This window comes from Photinus pyralis, unplaced genomic scaffold (assembly GCF_008802855.1).
Source record: "Photinus pyralis isolate 1611_PpyrPB1 unplaced genomic scaffold, Ppyr1.3 Ppyr1.4_LG1, whole genome shotgun sequence".
Classification (NCBI taxonomy): Eukaryota; Metazoa; Arthropoda; class Insecta; order Coleoptera; family Lampyridae; genus Photinus; species Photinus pyralis.
The window spans coordinates 70,499,206-70,519,725 of record NW_022170249.1 but is presented as its reverse complement, the minus strand read 5'-3'; the positions used below and the strand labels follow the sequence as shown (position 1 = coordinate 70,519,725).

The window sequence follows — 20,520 nt, the reverse complement described above, 5'->3', positions numbered from 1 at the left end:
TGAAGAAACGTACATCATTCGCTGTCTTGAGCAAACGTTAGATGGACGTGAATCCGTATTTTTCATCACACCTTCAATTCAACGTTCCAATTTCAAACGGCGACGCAGTGTGCGAATGGATGACTATCATTATCGTGGGTGCTGCATTTATAGTTTTCAATGAAGTTGAAGAAGAAATAAGAAAGATACGAACAGAAGATATGAAAAATTATAAACACACATGTAGTGCGACGGTCGCCAAAAACACATTAGCATACGTTGTTCCATGGACCGTACTACCGTACATTAGTTTCAGAGAAGTATTTTATCTGTAATTTAGTGAACACTGCTTACTACGACTGCGCTGCTTAGTCGCCTTGCTGTTCGCAGTGAGCATTGGTTTATATGGAAGCCTTCATACTGAGCGACCGCGCCAGCGGCGACCGATACGATAGCAGCGTCGAAACCTTTCACACTAGGCGGTTAAGTAGCGCTGTATGGAGGCACGTCACGACTACTGCAATGTCCACTAAACATTGAAACTAACGCAATGTTGAAAAAAAGGTTTTATTTGTCACAGAAAAAAGAAGAGTAAAAAGCAGGAGGTCTTCGTCGAAATCCATCTGGTACCGATGTGACTGGTCACAGTGCTTGCTCCAACCGTGAGACAAGACCACTGAACATGCCGATTAAAGCGCCGATTCCGTCGCGTTGCTGCTTATTACTGCCCCTCCCCCCCCCCCCCCCCCCCCAAACCTCAAAGCAGCGCTGCTAAGTCACCTAGTGTGAAGGGGCACAGCACAAAGAAAGGCAAAAACAAAAGCGTACGTTTTCATAAATATCTAGTGAGAAATGTGAGAGACTGTGAATTTAACTCGTAGCGTTCACCAGCAAGAAGCGTTTCATGAGCGGTATCTAAAGGCGGGGATACTCTAGCAAGGTTATTCGTCGATGACAATCGGGCTCAGCGAGGTATAGTAAAATACGTTTTAACATGTTTATTTTAATAACCTCTTATACGCACCCCTTAAAGTGATCGTGGGGAGTTTGTGAAAAGAAGAGCGTAGATGTTAGTGTTTTTTTTTTTAGGTACATACCATATATATATAAGAGAAGTATATATGGTACATACCACCGTGAGCCGGACGTATATACGTTGGTATTTACACTCGATAGTGATATCAGACAGCAACTCGCGCGAAAAATCTTGCTAGAGTATTCCCGCCTTTAGGAAACGCTTCGTCTGGTGAACGCGCCCAATTGTCACCATTCTAAACACAACCTCAAACTGTTAATAATTACGATTCCAAGGCCTTCTAGACTTCTTTTTTTCGACTACTTATACAGGGTGTTTGGTAAACATGCGGCAAAAATGAAAGAGGTTATTCCTTGGACTATTCTAATGATATTTTATCCTTTGATGATTTTTGAAAAAACGCATTCGAATGATGAGCCATGATAGAGGATTTCACAAACAACCGTTTAAGTAATAAGGGCAGAAATTACACATGTATCTTCGCAACGAAGCGTTTTTTCAAAAATCATCAAAGGATAAAATAACATTAGAATAGTCCAAGGAATAACCTCTTTCATTTTTGCCGCATGTTTACCAAACACCCTGTATATGTTATAAGATACAAAATATAGGTGCCATACATATCTGTATCTAAATACAATTATTCTAATGTATCTGTATCTTTCTAGATACTCAAATAACAGTATCTGTAACAACATATGGTGACAACCGGGTGTCTCGATTTGATTGGTGGTTGGTTCCGATCGCCATATTGGAGCTAAATTGGTATTGGAGCACGTTTGTTGGTGTTTTTACGAAAGTAAGAAGAATAAATAGGTGCGGTTTAACGTGAAATCTATTGTGGACATTCGGTTATTAGGTTGAAAGTGAATAAAAATGTAGGTATTTTCTTTAATTACGAAAGGTTACTGTTTACCAAATTGACATGTGTATTGTTTTTAGATATTATGGGGGGGTGTTCCGCTGTAGGATGTAGCAATTCTGCAAAGAAAGGATTTTTAATGAAACGGCTACCAAAGAACCCCATAAGAAGACAGCAATGGATCCTCAAAATCAAAAGAGACAAAAACTGGCAACCAAATGATGACACACGCTTGTGCGAGGCAAGTTTATTTTATCACATACCTATAACTATTTATCATACACTTTACCCATACACGTTACATATAATGTAATGGCCACACTTTTACTGAATATGATTTCGGTAGGTTCACTTTGCTCCCGAGATGTGGGAAAAGACCCGAGTAGATGGAAAGCGGGTACTAAGATCTGATGCTGTTCCGACAATTTTTCCTTCCTCCAAATCAACTTTAAAAAGGAAAGCACCTACACAAGGAAGTCCATTAAAGTTGCAGTCAGTACAAGAATCAAGTAAGTCATATCCGAGGTCATGCCCAATTGCATAAAAATAATTACACAACATCAAAGTTAGGTACATAAATAGCTATATTACAAATTGGGTAGTAGTATAGTACTTTTAAAGTACGTCTTTTGTGTCTTAGATCAAACCGTGGATTATGGAATCATTGATCCAGAACCCTCAACCTCAGCGGCTTATTCATCAGACGTTATTACTGTCATATTAGATGACAATATTGGGGAATCACCTCCGTCAAACTTAACCGCTTCAACTTCAGCAATTCTTGCTCATAAAGATTGCAAAGCTAAATTTTTGCGATATGAAAAAATGTATACCAGAGAAAGAGAGAAGTCCAGTAGACGGTACAAAACAAAGACTCCAAAACTTAAAATTTGATAGTGGCATTTTGATTAAACTTTTTAAAAACCACAGTTGAATCATTTGGTGAATTCGAAAAAGATTGTGTCTTAGTGTAGTTGGACAAAATGGCCATCACTGCACGCAACGCACATGATTTACGATGTTAGTTTCAATGTTGGATAGAGTTACTATACATCGGAAGCAGGTCGGCTTACTATTTTATTGGCAATTCTGTGAATGGTGCAGTTTTAAAAGAAATTATAAATGAAATTTTTAAAAAGTAGAATTAAAATTGACCCTTCTATGTATAACGTCGGCTTCTGATCAAGCATTATGGAAAGCATGGGGAGTTATGGCAGGCAGGTACCTATTCTAAACCCAGGTGCAAAATTCCTCATTGAATAATTAACAGTGAATTGGTGTTTCCAGACGAAATTGAATATTTCTGATGTAATATAATAGGAATATTCAAAAAGGTATATTTGAATATGTATTAAAATATTCCTAGAATAAATTTCAAAAATATTCTCCATTTATTCTGAACATTCATAGAACATGATGCATATAGCCACTTGGGATATTCTGAGAATTAACTTACACAATATTCTCAGTTTATTCTGAATATTCTTTGTATATGAGGTATACATGTATTATTTCAGATATTCTGAACATAAACTTGAAAGAAAGGTATTCGTTTCTTCTCAATATTCTTAGAACATGCTCTACACTTGACCCATCACTACTCTACATATACAATTTGCAAGCATGAATATTCGCAGGACATTCATAAGGTTATTAAGCGGCAGAACAAAGATCTCGTTTATTAACATAGATAGTCAATTAAGTATGTTATTTTTCGTCATATTTAGGTAGAGAGGGTGTAAATTTTGTTTAGGAATAACTTCAGGATCATTTTTGTCCATTTAACCAACTCTCTATTAATAAAGCGAAATCTCTGTACTCGACATGAATTTGATACAACCTGTATATCCATACAACATTCTTGGATATTTGGAATATTCACATACCTTCCAGCATGTTGAAAGAATATCCAATGTTACATGGGCATTTATGTTTGTCGACACACCATACCTTTTAACAAACAAATTTATATCACCTGCCGATAAAACAAAAATATATAGATTGCCCGCCAACGAAATAAGAGCTAATCATATTTTCGGAAATTGGGGCTCGCCAAGAACAACATAAATTTAAAGTGGCACCAAGGTTGTGCTGATTTGCTGCCATCTCATTTTCATAAGATGAAGGTACAAGGTGGTCCAAAAGGATTAAATAAAAAAAACGCCAAGACAGTCCCATATTACATTTATTTTAAAATTTACGCACATTCATGGAAATTTACGTTTTCAAGATTACATTGTCTAAATGTGCGCCATTGATGTCCTGGCCTTCCTGAAGGCATAACTCATGAAATTTTACAAAATGCGGTGGCAGGTCTTTGTAGTTATGGCTTCCATTTCTTCACAGTATTGTTCTTTAGGTTCTCCAGAGTGGCCGGGTGGTTACGGTACACTAGTCCCATAAAAAAAATGGCGGGGAGTCAAATTAATTTTTCTGGGAAAATTAGAAGTTTGACAGGTGGGTCCTTCCTGCTGCAACCAAGTGTTCGGATTATATCCTTCAAATTCTTGGAGAACAGGAGAAAAACAATTTTCAATCATGTTGACATAACGCTGCGAATTTACCGTTACTGCGCGGTTACTTGGCGGTCTTCAGAAAAACCAGGCCGATTTTCGAATGCCGACATTGCAGCCCAAACTGTCACTTTCGGGTTATGCAAAGGCCTTTGATGTTTCCTTTTAGGGATTTCTCCACTCCAAGGCTTGGACATTTCTGAATATCATGCAAATTGAAATGTTGAAATCTCAAGGCCACAATAGTGAAAGAATTGTTATTGCGGTAATACTGTATATATGCCTTGGACATGGTTGAAGCCACACTGGATCTTCATAACTAGCATTAAGACCCAATGGTTAAATCATGAAGTACTGTATTCATAGCTTCGAGGTTGAACTTGACTCTAGTTTGTTTAATGCAGTGAGCAATTTCGTAGTAGGAATTTGAACGATTTCATTATGTCACAGAGGGGAATGATTAAGAACTTGATTAGTCCACTTTTATTGGTTACCATAAAAACATCAGGAGTTGAAACTGTTCCACCCTCACCACCATCGCAGTTCTGAGCTGTAGCCAAGCCCAAAAACTGTACACAAGTGTTGGAATTTTTGTTGCAAGCTGTTAAAATAACAAAATCTGCATTAATAAAACGTTGATTGTTGCTGTAATTCTTATAATTGTTAAATTTTTCTATAGGTTATCGATTTCGGCACTAGGCCATCGTCAGACCTTGCTGAAATTACGTTTGTGAAGTGGTGGACATTATAAAGTTAGAGGCTTACCGTCATTAAATACATATAACACCGATACATTCTGGGATACATTGGTAAAATGGTTAAAAAATTTGAATTAAAAAATTGTCGAAAACTGGAGCTGAAAAAAGTATAATTCCAATAATGGAGCAATTCATCCTCTTTTTTCAGCTCCAGTTTTCGACGACAACAATTTTTTAATTCAAATTTTTTAACCATTTTACCAATGTATCAGTGTCGATAACCTATAGAAAAATGTAACAATTATAAGGATTACAGCAACAATCGACGTTTTATTAATGCATCCTTATAATTCCAATAATGGAGCAATTCATCGATAATAACAAAATCTGCACTTCATACCGACACCAAACACAAAGTACTCGGTAGTGAAAGACACAGCCGTGAAAAATATGAAATAGAAAGCACTCAGCAGTGATGAACAGGGTGCCAATTTATAAAGCTGGGATGGTTTATTTCGATCGAACTTGAATAGGAAAATAACTTTGACCTATAGAGTGGCATACAATCTTTTCTACATCTTCGCAAGGTATTAATGTAATGTATTGTGGTATGAGTGAGAAGTTTAGTGGCCAACACTTGATGCATATGAATAAAGAGCGCTTGTCAGAATTTTTTCTACTTCTCGATAGTGTCAGCTGCTCGTAATCTCCGTTTAAGGGAGGTAACAGCTAGTATTTTTGTTGGTTTCGTTATTGCATGAAAAATGAGATAGATTGAAACAGCATCAAATCTTACCAGAAACTAGGCAACAGCAGTGTAGAAACCATTCATTTAAACAGCCTTCGGCAATGCTATAGGCATTGCACAGATTAAAGAGTTGTACAACAAGTTTATAAACGCCCTTACACCAATGGAGAGCGATGCATGATTACAATTGGCTATAAACATGCCAAAATGACAAGGGCATTGTCCAAGTGAACTCTGAGGTAATGTGGGATGTTGTGCGACTATCCTAGAAATTGGAGAACAAGTGGACAACAGCATTTTTCCACCATACAACACTTCTAGTTGTTCCCCGGACTCCACTGGGACAATCCTGTGGAGTCGCTTTACTACTTTGAGGATGCTCAGGTTACCAACACTCCAGGTGTACCAGTTTTTTTCCTAGTCAAAGTTCAAATACTTTTCTGACAGACCTTGTAGACAGAACTTCCCAATAAGACCCTGATTAAAGCTTATGTAGCAGATATTGAGCGATTTTGATATTGTATCTCCAGGACAAATATCAACAACTTAAGTAAACTGCAGTGGAGAAAATGAAAATTCTTAAAAATTCTGATGACGCAAAATCACATTCTGCATTTGATAAACCGAGATGAATACATCATGCAGTGCTGAAGGAATTATATTATGGCTTCGCTTCCTTTGTTGATAACGAAAACACCTAGGGTAAGGTTACATAAAGAGCTTGTATTGTCAAAAATATTTTCCATTTTAAACAACTTCCAATTGATTGGAATTTGATTAGTTTAAAAGGAATGTCCTAAACCTTACCATATGGCTAAACCATCAGTCCTCAGTCAGTCATTCACGAAAGTGATACTGCCATAACGTTCAGGCGGGCCCGCATAACCGCCATAAAGATGTCATTTTTTGTTAATAATTTTGGGCGATGTGCTACAGTATGGCATTTGGATTTTCCGAAAATTCATGCTCCAATTTGATCCATGATATACATGGTGTTTTTTTAAAGATGGGCCATAGGACAATGTAAAGGCGTCGAGTTATTTCAAATGGGCCATAGGGAAATTTACATTGCATCAATTGTTTCAGTCATAGCTTCCTAGCGAATCATCTGCCACAGTACTGTAGAAATTGTTTCTAAATCAACAAATTTATTCAAATGAGATATAAACATATAAAATTACAATCGGTGCTCGAATTGTTTTCTACCAAACAATACCCGATACTCGGCACTGAATAGCTCGCATACCACTCAGCTATACTGTGCCCACTCTTGTACAAATTGTACTACATGAACACCTTTTCGAGCGGCGGAATACAAGTTGCTGCTTCGTTGATGCAGTTTGAAGGATCAGATTGAGAACCGTCAGTGAAATAACTAAGCGCAAGGCCAAGATTTGAGAACAATTGGCGCAATGTAAATTTCCCTATGGCCCATTTTAAATAACTCAACGCCTTTACATTGTCGTATGGCCCATCTTAAAAAAAACACCCTGTATATGCCATACTCGTCATGAAGGCCAAAAATAGCGCCATACTCGAAAATCTGTTATACATTACATATTCATGGTTAAAAATGAACAAGGAAATCATGAAAATCAAATAAGCACTTGTTAAAAAATTTTTTTTAGCTTTTATCCAATCACTCAAAAAAAACAATCGACACGTTCAAATTAGTATGGCGGGCTATAAGACCCACCGGAAAAGTATGGCATTTAGTTTCCGCCATTTGTTTAGTCACCGACTAGCAGAAAATCCAAAGAATATTGTGTAGCAAATTGTCCAAAATCATTAAATTTTCCGACATGTCCCCACTCCCAGGGAGTTAGCACCATTTTCGATTTGAGGAGTACTTAATTTAACCTTTGAATGGTCGCCATACTTGTAGCAAATCACACCAGAAAAAGTGTCACCATCTCCCGGTCTAAGTCATGATGTTACTGTAAATGTAAATGGCAGTAGGAGTTCATACACTCATTATTTATAGACAATTTATGAACAGATACTTAACAAAGACGCAAAAAGTTACACATTCATCTTGTATTTTGGTGCAATTACAACTGCATGAGATGGATTTTTTTCAAGTTAATGTAGTACAAAGTCCCCACTGCTCCTTTAAAAAGCTAATTTCTTCATTAGAAGATACATATGTTGGTCAACTTCGAATCCGTGTAGATTGTTGGCATCACCTTGCAATCGCATCAATAGTCCGCCGAAAGAAACATACGCAGCCCTGAAAAAATGAAAGATGCACATATTAGTTTAGTAAGAATAGGTAACATTAAAATTAGAAGTCAATATTTATGCTATGCACCAAGGACTTTTGTAAAAACAAGTTCACTGAAACTACACAAACACACAGCCTTTAAATCTATGACTAATGCAATTCTAATTTGTGTTTGTTTAACCTTGAACACTGCCATTAACCAGAAACAATAAAAAATGCGGGAGAATAAATTATTCTAGGAATTACTGGCTAAAAATATTACAATTCTCTGAATCCTAGTAATGAAGATTGATGTGATCGCGACAGTCACAAGGGTAGTATGGTTAGAGGCCGTGAGTCAATTTCCACAACCAGCTAACCACACTGCCATTGTGCACATCGCCAGATTACCCATGTCATTGTTGCACTTATAGTTATACACCATTATCAGTACAGCCACACATCACGTTACATAATTCTACTTACATCTAACCTATAGTATCTAATTTAAATTTTTTATGCTACTTTATTCCATATTTTTAAACTAATGATTTGTGTTCAAAAGGTTAGTCCTTCTTTAAAAAACTCATGTCACTGGTTGCTTTTCGAATTTTGCGATTGGTTAGTTTGAACGATCTCGAACGATATCAGACGAACCGCGTTGATTTTACAAGTTCAAGTTCAATTTAACAAACAAGTGCAGTGCAGTCGCCAGTCAGTGGTTTATTTACGAGTGCAGTGCTGCACAATACTGCGCACAACCTTAAACCTTCTGTTTTTGAATGTCAATCATCGTTCATTCAGCTTAGATCACACCTTGAATATCATGTTAATTGTCCCATAACAAATTCGGGATCTGCCACATTATGATATTACAGGAATGGGCTACGCAGTTTCAAAGAAACGTGCATCTTTCACCTGCCTATGATATGATTAAGATCAAGGTCAAGTTCGTAGAACCTAGAACACTGTTTTCATTCATTCGCACATTTCGTCGAAACGACAACGCACTTTGCTTTTAGACGAACTACATTTTACATCATCTTTCGTTAAGGTTGGTTGAGCAAAAACCTATTTATTCACAAATTTCGTGAGGCGGCATGACATTTTGATTTCATGGGAGGGAAATTTACAGCTTAGCCTCGAGCTTAGCTTTCTTCTGTTAAGATCGAGCTCAAGTTGGTAGAGCGAAATCCGAATTTCTTCACAATTTTTGTGGGGTATAACACTTTAATTTCATGGGAGGGAACTAAATTTTATGGCATTTTTTAAATTAAATTGGAGGTTAAGTGGTAGAGCAAAATCTTCATTCATTCACAAATTTCGTCGGAAAAAACGGCTGGACACTTTCACTTCATGGGAAGGAACTAAATTTTACACCAACTTTCTTTAATTAAACTCGAGATTAAGTTGGTAGAGCAAAATCCTTATTTATGATTAAGTTGGTAGAGCAAAATCCTCTTTTCTTCACGGGAAAATTGGCATTACATTTTGATTTCATGGGAGAGCACTAAATTTTATGCCATTTTTCTTTGAATATTGGAGGTTATGTAAGTGGGAGAGCAAAATTTTCATTTATTCACAAATTTCGTTCGAAAAAGAACAGGACACTTTCATTTCATTGGAAGGAACTAAATTTTTTGTATTTCTCTTTGATTAAATTGTATGCTCGATTGTATGTGTTGTTAATAAGTGGTAGAGAAAAACTTCATTTATTCATCCTCAATTATTCATAAATTGCGTGGGAAAATCGACAAAACATTTTGATTTCACGGAAGGGAACTAAATTTTATCGCATTTTTCTTTGATTAAATTGGAGGTTAAGTGCTAGAGCAAAATCTTCATTTATTCATCCTCATTTATTTATAAATTTCGTGGGAAAAACGCCAGAACATTTTGATTTCATGGGAAGGAACCAAATTTTATGCCACTTCACTTTGATTAAATTCGAGGTTCAGTGGTAGAGCAAAATCTTCATTTTTCACAAATTTCGTCGGAAAAACGGCAGCACACTTTTACGTCATGGGAAGGAACTAAATTTTACAACAACTTTCTTTTATTAAGGTTGAGATTAAGTTGGTAGATCAAAATCCTCATTTACGATTAAGTTGGTAGAGCGAAATCCTCATTTTTTCACAAAATTTGTGGGAAAATCGGCAGTACATTTTGATTTCATTGGAGGGAACTAAATTTTATGCCAGTTTTCTTTGAGTAAATTGGAGGTTAAGTGGTAGAGCAAAATTTTCATTTGTTCACAAATTTTGTCAAAGAAATGACCGAACACTTTCATTTCATGGGAAGGAACTAAATTGTTTGTTATTTTTCTTTGATTAAATTGGAGGTTCAGTGGTAGAGCAAAATCATCATTTATTCATCCTCATTTATTCACAAATTTCGTGGAAAAATTGGCAAGGCACTTTGATTTCATGGGAGGGAACTAAATTTTATGGCATTTTTCTTTGTTGAAATTGGAGGATGTTCACAAATTTCGTGGGAAAAACGACGGAACATTTTGATTTGATGGGGAGAACTAAAGGAACTAAATTTTATGCCATATCACTGATTAAATTTGAGGTTAAGTGGTAGAGCAAAATCATCATTCATTCACAAATTTCGTCGTAAAAAAACGGCAGGGCGTTTTGACTTCATGGGAAGAAGATAAATTTTATGCCACTTCACTTTGATTAAATTCGAGGTTAAGTGGTAGAGCAAAATCTTCATTTTTTCACAAATTTCGTCGGAAAAACGGCAGGACACTTTTACGTCATGGGAAGGAACTAAATTGTTGGTTATTTCTCTTTGATTAAATTGGAGATTAAGTGGTAGAGCAAAATCTTCATTTATTCATCCTCATTTATTCACAAATAATAATAATAATAATAACTGCAATATCTCCACCAAAAACCCAAGCAACCACACAAATACAACTTCAAGAACCAAGAAACACCATAAATACAAGTAACGCAACATGTACTACAAAGACAGGTCCACCCAATAAAGTTACACGCGCTAGCACAGTTAAAAAACACATAACTCCTTCTTCACAGAAACACACCACGTTATCACAACCCACTCGTACTCAATCCAAATGCAAAAACCTAAACAGCACTACTAGCTCACAATAGTATATTAAGATACAAGTGTATAATCAAGTCTTTAAAGCACGCGCAACGAGTTTAAGGGCACGACGCAAAGCGGAGTGCCTTTAACGTTGCAAGTGCTTTAAAGACCAATTATACACGTGTATCTTATGGTATTTTTTATTATACCTGCTGTATAATTTAAAAATAGGAAATACAATGAAGTCATATTGACGTTATACTCGAATACATGTCTAATTAAGTGGGCTGGGTGTTCGTAATTTCACGATTGCCATGGAAATGTCACTTGACGTTTGCTTATAAAAATCATAGTCTTTTGAATTAAACGATTTCCGTTGAAAAAGATAATACACCGCCCATTAAATCGATTGTTGTAAAATCTAAACAAACATTGGTTGGTGTAAAATCCAACTCCAGTAAAGCCTATTATAAAGAATATGAAAAGTTGTTTCCATGGATGAATAGGAATTTACTTACGAATACAGTCTTAAATGCATCCATAATGCTAGCATATATGAAGGAAATGTCAAAGGTATTTACATCTTCTATATTTTGGTGCATTCATTCAAAACTTTAAAGCAATGCTGCGATTAAAAAGTGGAACAGATTTGAAAGCATACCCTAAATTACGCGCGTTTGTGAAAGCTTCAACCAAAGGATAGGTACAAAAGCCAAAGAAATGTTCTGCATTTACAGAAAGCGACCTAAGAGGATTTTTTATTTCATCCAGATGACAGTTTCAAAAGTCACTTGAAGTATCGTTACTTAGCAACTTTAAAGCACGTGTGTTTTAAAGGCCCTTTTTCGCACGCATTTGAGTGTTTAAAACGGAGATTGTGATTCAGGTATAATAAAAAATACTATAATATCTCCATCAATAACCCAAGCAACAACACAAATACAACTTCAAGAACAAAGAAACACCATAAAGACAAGTAACGCAACATGCACTACAGACAGGTTCACCCAATAAAGTTACACGCCCGAGCACAGTTAAAAAACACAATAGGTACTCCTTCTCAGAAACAAACCACGTTATCACAACCCGCTCGTATTCAACCAAAACGCAAAGCCAAAAAAACACTTACACAGTAAACTCTATTTAATAAAATTACAGGAATTATTATAATGATTTTGTTTATTTTGTTTTGTTTTCCTCTTTCCTGATAGCGTTGGCTATTGTGCCCATCAATAGCTATGTTGGTAAGTATGAATTACATACTATCCCTAGATTTCCAATGTGCGTGTGTGAATTTCTATTGTAATTTTTATTGTATATATTTTTTAGAACCCTACATAACTTCACCAGACACAGACACAGACACTAATCGTTACTTGATTTTAATCCGTGCGATTAGTTAACTAAGCTAGACCTGAGTTCTCACAAGAAACACCGACCATAATAATAATGCCTTTATTGGCCTACACCATTTTTTGAGATATCCTTCTACGTGACGATCTACTCAAAGGGCGGAGTTCAGGTTGTAATAAAAATGTTATTACTTCCTGCTCTTCCAATCAACCCATTGAGAAAATTGAGAAAATCGGCAAGGCACTTTGATTACATGGGAGGGAACTAAATTTTATGGCATTTTTCTTTGATTAAATTGGAGGTTAAGTGGAAGAGCAAAATTTTCATTTGTTCACAAATTTCGTGGTAAAAACGACATAACATTTTGATTTCATGGAGAGGAACTAAAGGAACTAAATTTTATACCATATCACTTTGATTAAATTTGAGGTTACGTGGTAGAGCAAAATCTTCATTCATTCATTAATTTCGTCGGAAAAAATGGACAGGGCGTTTTGACTTCATGGGAAGAAACTAAATTTTATGCCACTTCACTTTGATTAAATTCGAGGTTAAGTGGTAGAGCAAAATCTTCATTCATTAATAAATTTCGTCGGAAAAACTGCAGGACACTTTGATTGACATATCTACAAACTTTAATTCACAAGCCTTTTTGTATAGCGTCTTTTGAAGTAAATTTTGTCTATTTTTTGTAGAAAGAAGTTTAAAATATTAAACCGGTAATAGCCTACATTACATTCTCATGAGCTAATCCAGCCCATAATCTGCTGTCCATGCAAATTTGTATAGACACCTACCAGATTACTTTTATTTTGTTTAGATTTTATGAAAAGAAACATTTATAATACATCTTGAGGGGTTTTAAGAGCAATTTACGAAATTAATTTATATTTAGCTTCTCTACGTTAAATCAACAAATTTGTTTATAATGCGTCTGAGCAATTATTGATGCATGAATGTTCGTGCAGTGTACCTAAATACCTACTACTTTCACGCAACCGTTGAAGCATTTAGTGCCACAAGCAATTTTTACTTTACATGAGTACTGTGCATATAATTCCATGTTGATACAACCTTCACCGTCGAATATTGTGAGTGCTAAAATGTATAACCAGTTATCTATGTAATTAGAAGACAACTTGGCAAGACGAGCAGGCGTAGCCTGCGGAGTCGCGCTAGTAATGTACTATTATATTTGCATTAATAATCTCAACAGAAAAATGTCAATTGATAAAAATTCATTTGCTTTTTTCTCTCTCAGGAATCTGGTCTTGCCCATGTTAAACCAGCCCTGCAATATCCCTTCATAACGAATTTTCGCTGACTGCAGGAAAGGATACTTTTACTGCCCCTACATAAAGTTATACGTTAATGAAACCTAATATTATGCAATTAGGGCCGAGATATCCAACTCCTTATAAACTACCTATTAACTATTAGGAGAATAGTGTATTTATTAGCTAATAAATAATAACATGGAGTTCCATTGTTATTTATCTGCCTAACAAATATTAGGTACCTAATTTCTCATCTTACCCAAAATGGAAAAGTTGGCAATTCTGATTTTAAGATGTTATCATTAAAAAAAGATGGTCATATAGAAATGCATGCATGAGTTGGAGTGAAATAGTGGTTTATTGACATTTGATGGACAACTTAACCTATATGCAATTCAAATTACTGGTGAATGAGAAGCTTTGATTAATTTAATAAATTACGATGTAAGTAATTGTGACTGTTATGCAATAAATTATTACCTATTTTGTATATTTTAGTTATTTCTAAATGGCGACAAAAAAACAGCGGACCATCAATTTTAGTGAGAAGGAGGTGCGTCTTTTAACGGACATTTGTTTGAAGTATAGCAGTATACTGGAGAATAAAAAAACGGACGCTGTGACATGGAAAGAGAAAAACACTACTTGGGAGCAAATAACGGCGGAATTTAATTCTCAAAATGAAAGTTCTAATCATCGAGACACGAAAAATTTAAGGTTAAAGTATGACTGCCTTAAGAGGGAAATAAAAGCAAAAAAGGCCAAAAACAAACTTGATAATTTATAAAACCGGCGGTGGAAAGCCAGAAGGTACTCCTTACACAGATTACGAGGAAAAAATATTAGACGTGATCACATTAAGTGTAGAAGGGCTACCGTGCCGACATGACAGCGATAATGCATTAATTATAGATAATGGCATAGATATGGTAGAAACGTTACCTTTTACAGCAATAAGTAATTTGGAAAACATACCTTTCGACATACCACTGTCAGAAATTGATATTGCCGCCCCTGTTGCACGTGAGCTGGAAACGCCTATTATACCCAGCACGTCAAAGAAGTGGACTTCTGGGAAGAAGAAACGTCTACAGCCACAAGAGAGGCAGTATTTCAATAAAAAATACGAGCAAATTACCAATAATAGAACAACACTAATTACATTGCAAACCGAAAATGCAGAATTGGAAAAGCAGTTATTATTAAGTAAAATCAAATTTGCGGAAGAAGAGCATATGCTAAAAATGAAGCTGTTAAAATTAAACATTCGTAAGGCAGAAATAAATTTATTGCAAGCGGAAAAGGGCACATTAGAATAACAACACACAAAAATCACAAGTGATCATTAAGAACAAGTATTCCATTCAGTACCTTCTTATATTTATAAAAATGTCTGATAATCTTACAATAAACCTTGAAAATAATCTATATACGGTTGACGAGCATTATTTTCTACGTTTACTGGTGCAATAACATTATTGTCCTGGTCAATTTCTATGTCATCTAATTCCATAGCTTCATTTTGGTCTCTAGCAATGTTGGGAATTATTGCCGTAGCTACAATAATGTCTTGACACATAGGTAATTTGTTCCGCAGTCCCAGTGACAAAATAGGAAATTTCCGTTTCCATATACCAAATGTTCTTTCAATTATTGTCCTTGTTCCGATTTGGCATTCATTAAAATAGTGCTCTGCGGGATTTGTTGGATTATTAATTGGAGTAATTAAATAGTGACAGAGAGGATAACCGCTGTCGCCTAATAAAATGCTATTTTCCATTTCATTGTTTTCAAATTTCATACGAATTGTTGAATTCCTAAATATATGGCTGTCATGACTTGCTCCTGGCCAACGACATACAATATTTCTAATTTTATAGTTTGCATCACATACAGCTTGGACGTTGATAGAAAAAAACCTTTTCTGTTTCTGAAATTCTCAGCATGTTCACCACCTAGGTACAAAATATAGCTAACACTTCACTATCATATAAGGAACTAACCTGGATTTTGGATTCTTATGTGTGTGCAATCAATGGCACCAATAACTCTAGGAAACCTTGCGATAGCATAGAAACCTTGCTTGATTATTGCCATTTCCTCAACGGTATCTGGCATTTTAATGTACACTGGGCTTAATTCCGCAATAGCCCTTGACACTCTTCTTATAATTTGTCCAGAAGTGGTTCGATGTAAACCTCCAAAATCTCCAGCTACTATTTGAAAACTACCACAAGCATAAAACCTAAGAGCAACTAGTAACTGTTGTAAAGGTGATACAGCATGATTTCTAAAACGATAAAAGATGTGGTATACAAACTAATTACCATTACACGATTTACCTATCTGTGCGATGTCTTATATTGTCTTCAATGAGACCATTAATGTGAAGTGCAGTATTTTTTGTCACTCTAAAGCGATTGAAAAATTGTTCCTCATTCCATCCATGGAAATTATCTTGTCTCTCCCTAACCATATATCTCTGGCGATTTAATCCTAAATCTTCAATTTCCTGCATCTCTATTTCATCATCCAGTTCATGAAAATACATTTTTTTTAAGATCCTGCAATTGCTTTTGAGGTTAGGTATATAAGTAAATTAGAAGGGTATGTCAATGGAAAATATTTTTTTTACTTTTGATTTTACTTACCTTTCACGTATATTTTACGAAGATTAATATCACAAGAAACTTTTGTAATTGATGGTTTAAACTACCTTATCAGGAGCTCATACTAGCTAATAAGATATTTAGCTAATAAGGTTAGTTACTAGGTACCTATTAATTGTTAGGAGGTGAAAATCCGTAAAAAACGTTTATTAGCTAAATAAATTTATTAAGTAGTTTATTAGAAGGTGGATATCTCGGCCCTAAGATAAACTTACTTTTTATTATTTCAATTATCAGGGTATCCGATAGTTTTAAATTACCTCCTTTGCCGGTCCAACTACAGAACTGGCCTAAATGCAATTAACACGCAAATTACAACAAACGCATTCACAATAAATTTAGCACAGACCGAACCACTTTACTCGACTGAGACTGACCAAAATTGAAGAGTGTATATGTTACGGTTAAAGTATTTACTTGGCTAGTATATAAACTAGATGGATAGTACACAAACTATCCAACTGCCTGGTTATTTTGATGAAAAATCATATTTTCACTAAAATAGCTACGAGTAATGGCTGGTTTGTATACTATCCAGCTAGTTTATAAACTATACAAAATTTATCGCTAAAACACAAACCACAATGAAATTACACAAATTAGCTAGCATTTTTGGCTAGTTTGTAAACTATCCACATTAGTTGGATAAAGTGTGAACCTGATATTGGTAGTAATACATAATAACCAACGAGTTTGTTATTATGTATTACTCAACAAACTAATCAGTTCTCTTGGGTTAATTTAGTTTAAGATAGTAAAATCCTTAGTCAAAAATGGTTTCTTTATTGGTACAATGTAAGATTGTTACAGGTACCTATTATTACTTTAGAAAAAGTAAAAGAAATATAACTCAAATAATACCAGGTGACAAAATATTAACAATAAAGTATGTCAGGACATTAAAACCACTAAACAAAGAACAGTATTATTTGTTGGAGCAAGTTGCACTGTTGTGGCACTTACTATTACACGTATATCCAGACGCAAGACATTTACACTTTTTATTCGCACAACTCTTCTTGCAGTGACATCGCACATATCCTTGGGTTGAACCCGATACTGAAAATTTTCCTGCAGCGCTTCGTAATGTTATTTCGGTGTCCGTCTTGACATTTTCCAACTTTAAAAATTGTTGCTTACATATTTCAAATTCGTTGCGGGAATAAAGCTGTTTAAGAACACCGTGAACAGTTCCAATTCGGTAAAATTCATCTTCTACGCCCAATATATTTCTATGATCTGACCGACTTCGATCTACATCTGGAATGGGTACTCTCACGGAGATGCCGACGGCTCCTGGTTTAAATTTCTTGCGAGAAGTTTGTAGCATTTTTTGTGCTTGCCTTTTTAGACTTTCCTGGCATGAATCCCTTATCGCTTTAATATTGTTTTTATTCTGACAATGGTCACACACGTTTTCATCAGAACATAATAAGCATTTTTGTGGTAATGATTCATTGAGAGCATTTTCTGTTGTTTCAGTAGAGAGCAATGCCATTGCTTGTTCTTTAAATAAAACCGAGGTTCTATTGTTAACTTCGAGTGAAACTGGGGTTTCAGTATTATTTTCGGGTAAAACTGGGGTTTCGGTATTAAGTTCGAGTAAAATTGGGGTTTCAGTATTATCTGCGAATACAACTGGCCTATGAGTATTATCGGGCAGCATAACCAGCGTAGCATTTTCAATTAAATCTAAAAGAAATTAGGTTGCATTGTGAAATAATGTGGAAATACTTTCTAGATACGTACCAGACAATTGTTGGGCGGCCATTTCCTCTTCAGTGACTGTAGATTTTTCATCGGGTACAAAATTATTTGAAGGATGTGAATCTTCTTCCACTTTATCCTCGGTGTCATTACTAGAAGATAATAATGTTTCCAGTTCCTCTTCTGTACGTATGGATTTAATGTTTGTGATAGAAACAGGGAGGTTATTTAAACCATCTCTACATTTTACACCATATAAAGCTTCATAAGGACTGCGTCCAATACCAGAATGAAAGCAGCTACAAAAAACAATGAACTGAAGTAAAACGTAACTTATACAAAGAAAAACACAGTTTCTTTTCTTAAATTTCAAAATACTAGCTTACCGATTTTTTTGAAATTGAACGATTTTTAAACCTTCGCTCCATTTTGTCGAGTTATTATCTTTCATCCACGACGCTAACTTGTTCTCTATATCTTGGTTCGCCCTCTCCACTGAACCTTGTGATTGTGAATGTCTCGGTTTACCATGCACAATATGGCAGTCAGGCCACATTCCGACTAATTCCTCAATCACCTAAAAAAATCAATATGTATTGATTTTGTTTTATTTCATCCATAGCAGCAAAATAAATTTGTAGTCACCATCTGGTCTAGTTTGTAAGTCAATGAGATCGATTTGGCATCGAGAGTTTAAATGGTTTGAAACAATTGGTTTAACAACAATTCCCTTTTTAGTTTTGTTCCGTTTAAGCTGACAATTTTCACAAGTTTCAATGAACAATTTTACCATTTCCTGTGTTAAGTTGTGATACTTTTCGTTTGTTGTTGCTTGACGCCCTCCATGTCCAGTTCCCTGATGGGCAGCTTTAATCGCATCATAACATTCACTAAAACGTAAAATAATCTTTCCAGATCTTCTATGTAGAATTACATAAGATGATTCGATTCTTTGTAAATCATAAGTATTTATCACATGATAATCACTCTTGTTACTACTGTCAGGTCCAGTTTCGCGTATTCTTTTGATACGTTGCAAAAGTTCACTATAATCGCTATCATTCATTAATTTTGAATTTTGCGACTTTTGGTCATAAACTTCTAATAATAGGTTTTCAAATTGTTGCTGTTGATTCATTTTTAATAACCCGATACCTATTATTAAACAAATTTCACGAAACACAACTGTACACCGTCACAGCACACAACACTTGACGAAACATAACCCCACTAAATTACCCAAAGAGAATTGGTTGGTTTACATAATAACCAACTCGCGTTGGTTGGTTTACAAAATAACCAACTCGTTGGTTATTATGTATTACTACCAATATCAGGTTCACACTTTATCCAACTAATGTGGATAGTTTACAAATTAGCCAAAAATGCTAGTTAATTTGTGTAATTTCCTTGTGGTTTGTGTTTTAGCGATAAATTTTGTATAGTTTATAAACTAGCTGGATAGTATACAAACCAGCCATTACTCGTAGCTATTTTAGTGAAAATATGATTTTTCATCAAAATAACCAGGCAGTTGGATAGTTTGTATACTATCCAACTAGTTTATATACCAGCCAAGTAAATACTTTAACCGTAACATATACACTTGCGCGTAGACGGTCGAGAATGTTCGGTATTCTGAACCCGAAACTCAAGGTGCATTATTGTACACCATATATGTACTGATATATGTTTTACACATACACACACACACATTGCTATTGTGTAAGGGGGGCGCGGTAATAATTATTTTTGATAATTGGGTCGCGAATGGTGAAAGGTTGAGAAACGCTGTGTTAAGCAAATTAAGATTTATGTAGGTGCTGTTGAAACAAAATTTAATTGCAAAATAGAAAGGTTAAGATGTGATAACGGAGGAGAGTACGCTTCGCATTCGTTTAGGGAATTATGCATCAAAAGGGGAATTAAAATCCAGTATAATGTAGCGTACAATCCAGAGCAAAACGGAGTCGCTGAACGGTTTAATCGTACAATTATGGAAATGGCGAAATGTTTGATTCGAGATTAAGAAAAGAATTTTGGAGTGAAGCAATGAGAACTGCTACCTATTTGATTAATAGATTGGAAACAAAGGCACTAAATCAAAATACAACCCCTGCAGAAATTTGGTACAAGGAAAAGCAAAATCTTTCAAAGATTAAACTCTTTGGTTGTAATGCGTATAATTTAGTTCTGAAGGAAGTATGGTCTTCGAAATTGCACCCACGTACTGAGAAAATGTTGATGTAACGGGTATAGATTACGAGGATGAAGATAGAAAGAAAATTGCTCACGCGAGAAATGTTATATCCTGAGATTTACCCTAATATACTTGTTGAGAATCCTGAAGAAGTGGATAACAATGAAAACATCGAAGCTGAGCAAGAAGATTCCGTTGGGGTTAACGATGGAAAT

At 35.4% G+C, this 20,520-nt stretch overlaps 3 protein-coding genes and 1 long non-coding RNA gene across 4 annotated transcripts; 1 reads left to right on the top strand and 3 right to left on the bottom strand.

Annotated features, from left to right (window-relative positions):
• The first annotated feature begins 1,638 nt into the window (after positions 1-1,638).
• LOC116178231 (THAP domain-containing protein 4-like) lies at positions 1,639-3,360 on the top strand. Its single transcript, XM_031497680.1, has 3 exons — positions 1,639-2,118; positions 2,224-2,386; positions 2,518-3,360. Exons 1-3 carry the CDS (start codon positions 1,963-1,965, stop codon positions 2,769-2,771), a joined length of 573 nt encoding a protein of 190 aa, XP_031353540.1. The 5' UTR covers positions 1,639-1,962; the 3' UTR covers positions 2,772-3,360.
• Positions 3,361-4,044: 684 nt separating this feature from the next.
• Positions 4,045-8,422, bottom strand: LOC116178242. Its single transcript, XR_004146825.1, has 2 exons — positions 6,644-8,422; positions 4,045-4,991 (listed from the first exon to the last, which is right to left on the bottom strand). It is a non-coding gene; the product is annotated as an uncharacterized LOC116178242 (long non-coding RNA).
• A 6,860-nt stretch (positions 8,423-15,282) lies between these two features.
• Positions 15,283-16,322, bottom strand: LOC116160362 (putative nuclease HARBI1). Its single transcript, XM_031473551.1, has 3 exons — positions 16,072-16,322; positions 15,733-16,019; positions 15,283-15,684 (listed from the first exon to the last, which is right to left on the bottom strand). Exons 1-3 carry the CDS (start codon positions 16,278-16,280, stop codon positions 15,527-15,529), a joined length of 654 nt encoding a protein of 217 aa, XP_031329411.1. The 5' UTR covers positions 16,281-16,322; the 3' UTR covers positions 15,283-15,526.
• A 1,001-nt stretch (positions 16,323-17,323) lies between these two features.
• Positions 17,324-18,870, bottom strand: LOC116166610. Its single transcript, XM_031481610.1, has 3 exons — positions 18,492-18,870; positions 18,148-18,404; positions 17,324-18,090 (listed from the first exon to the last, which is right to left on the bottom strand). The coding sequence occupies exons 1-3, from the start codon at positions 18,659-18,661 to the stop codon at positions 17,324-17,326; spliced, it is 1,194 nt and encodes a 397-aa protein (XP_031337470.1). The 5' UTR covers positions 18,662-18,870.
• Positions 18,871-20,520: the final 1,650 nt, after the last annotated feature.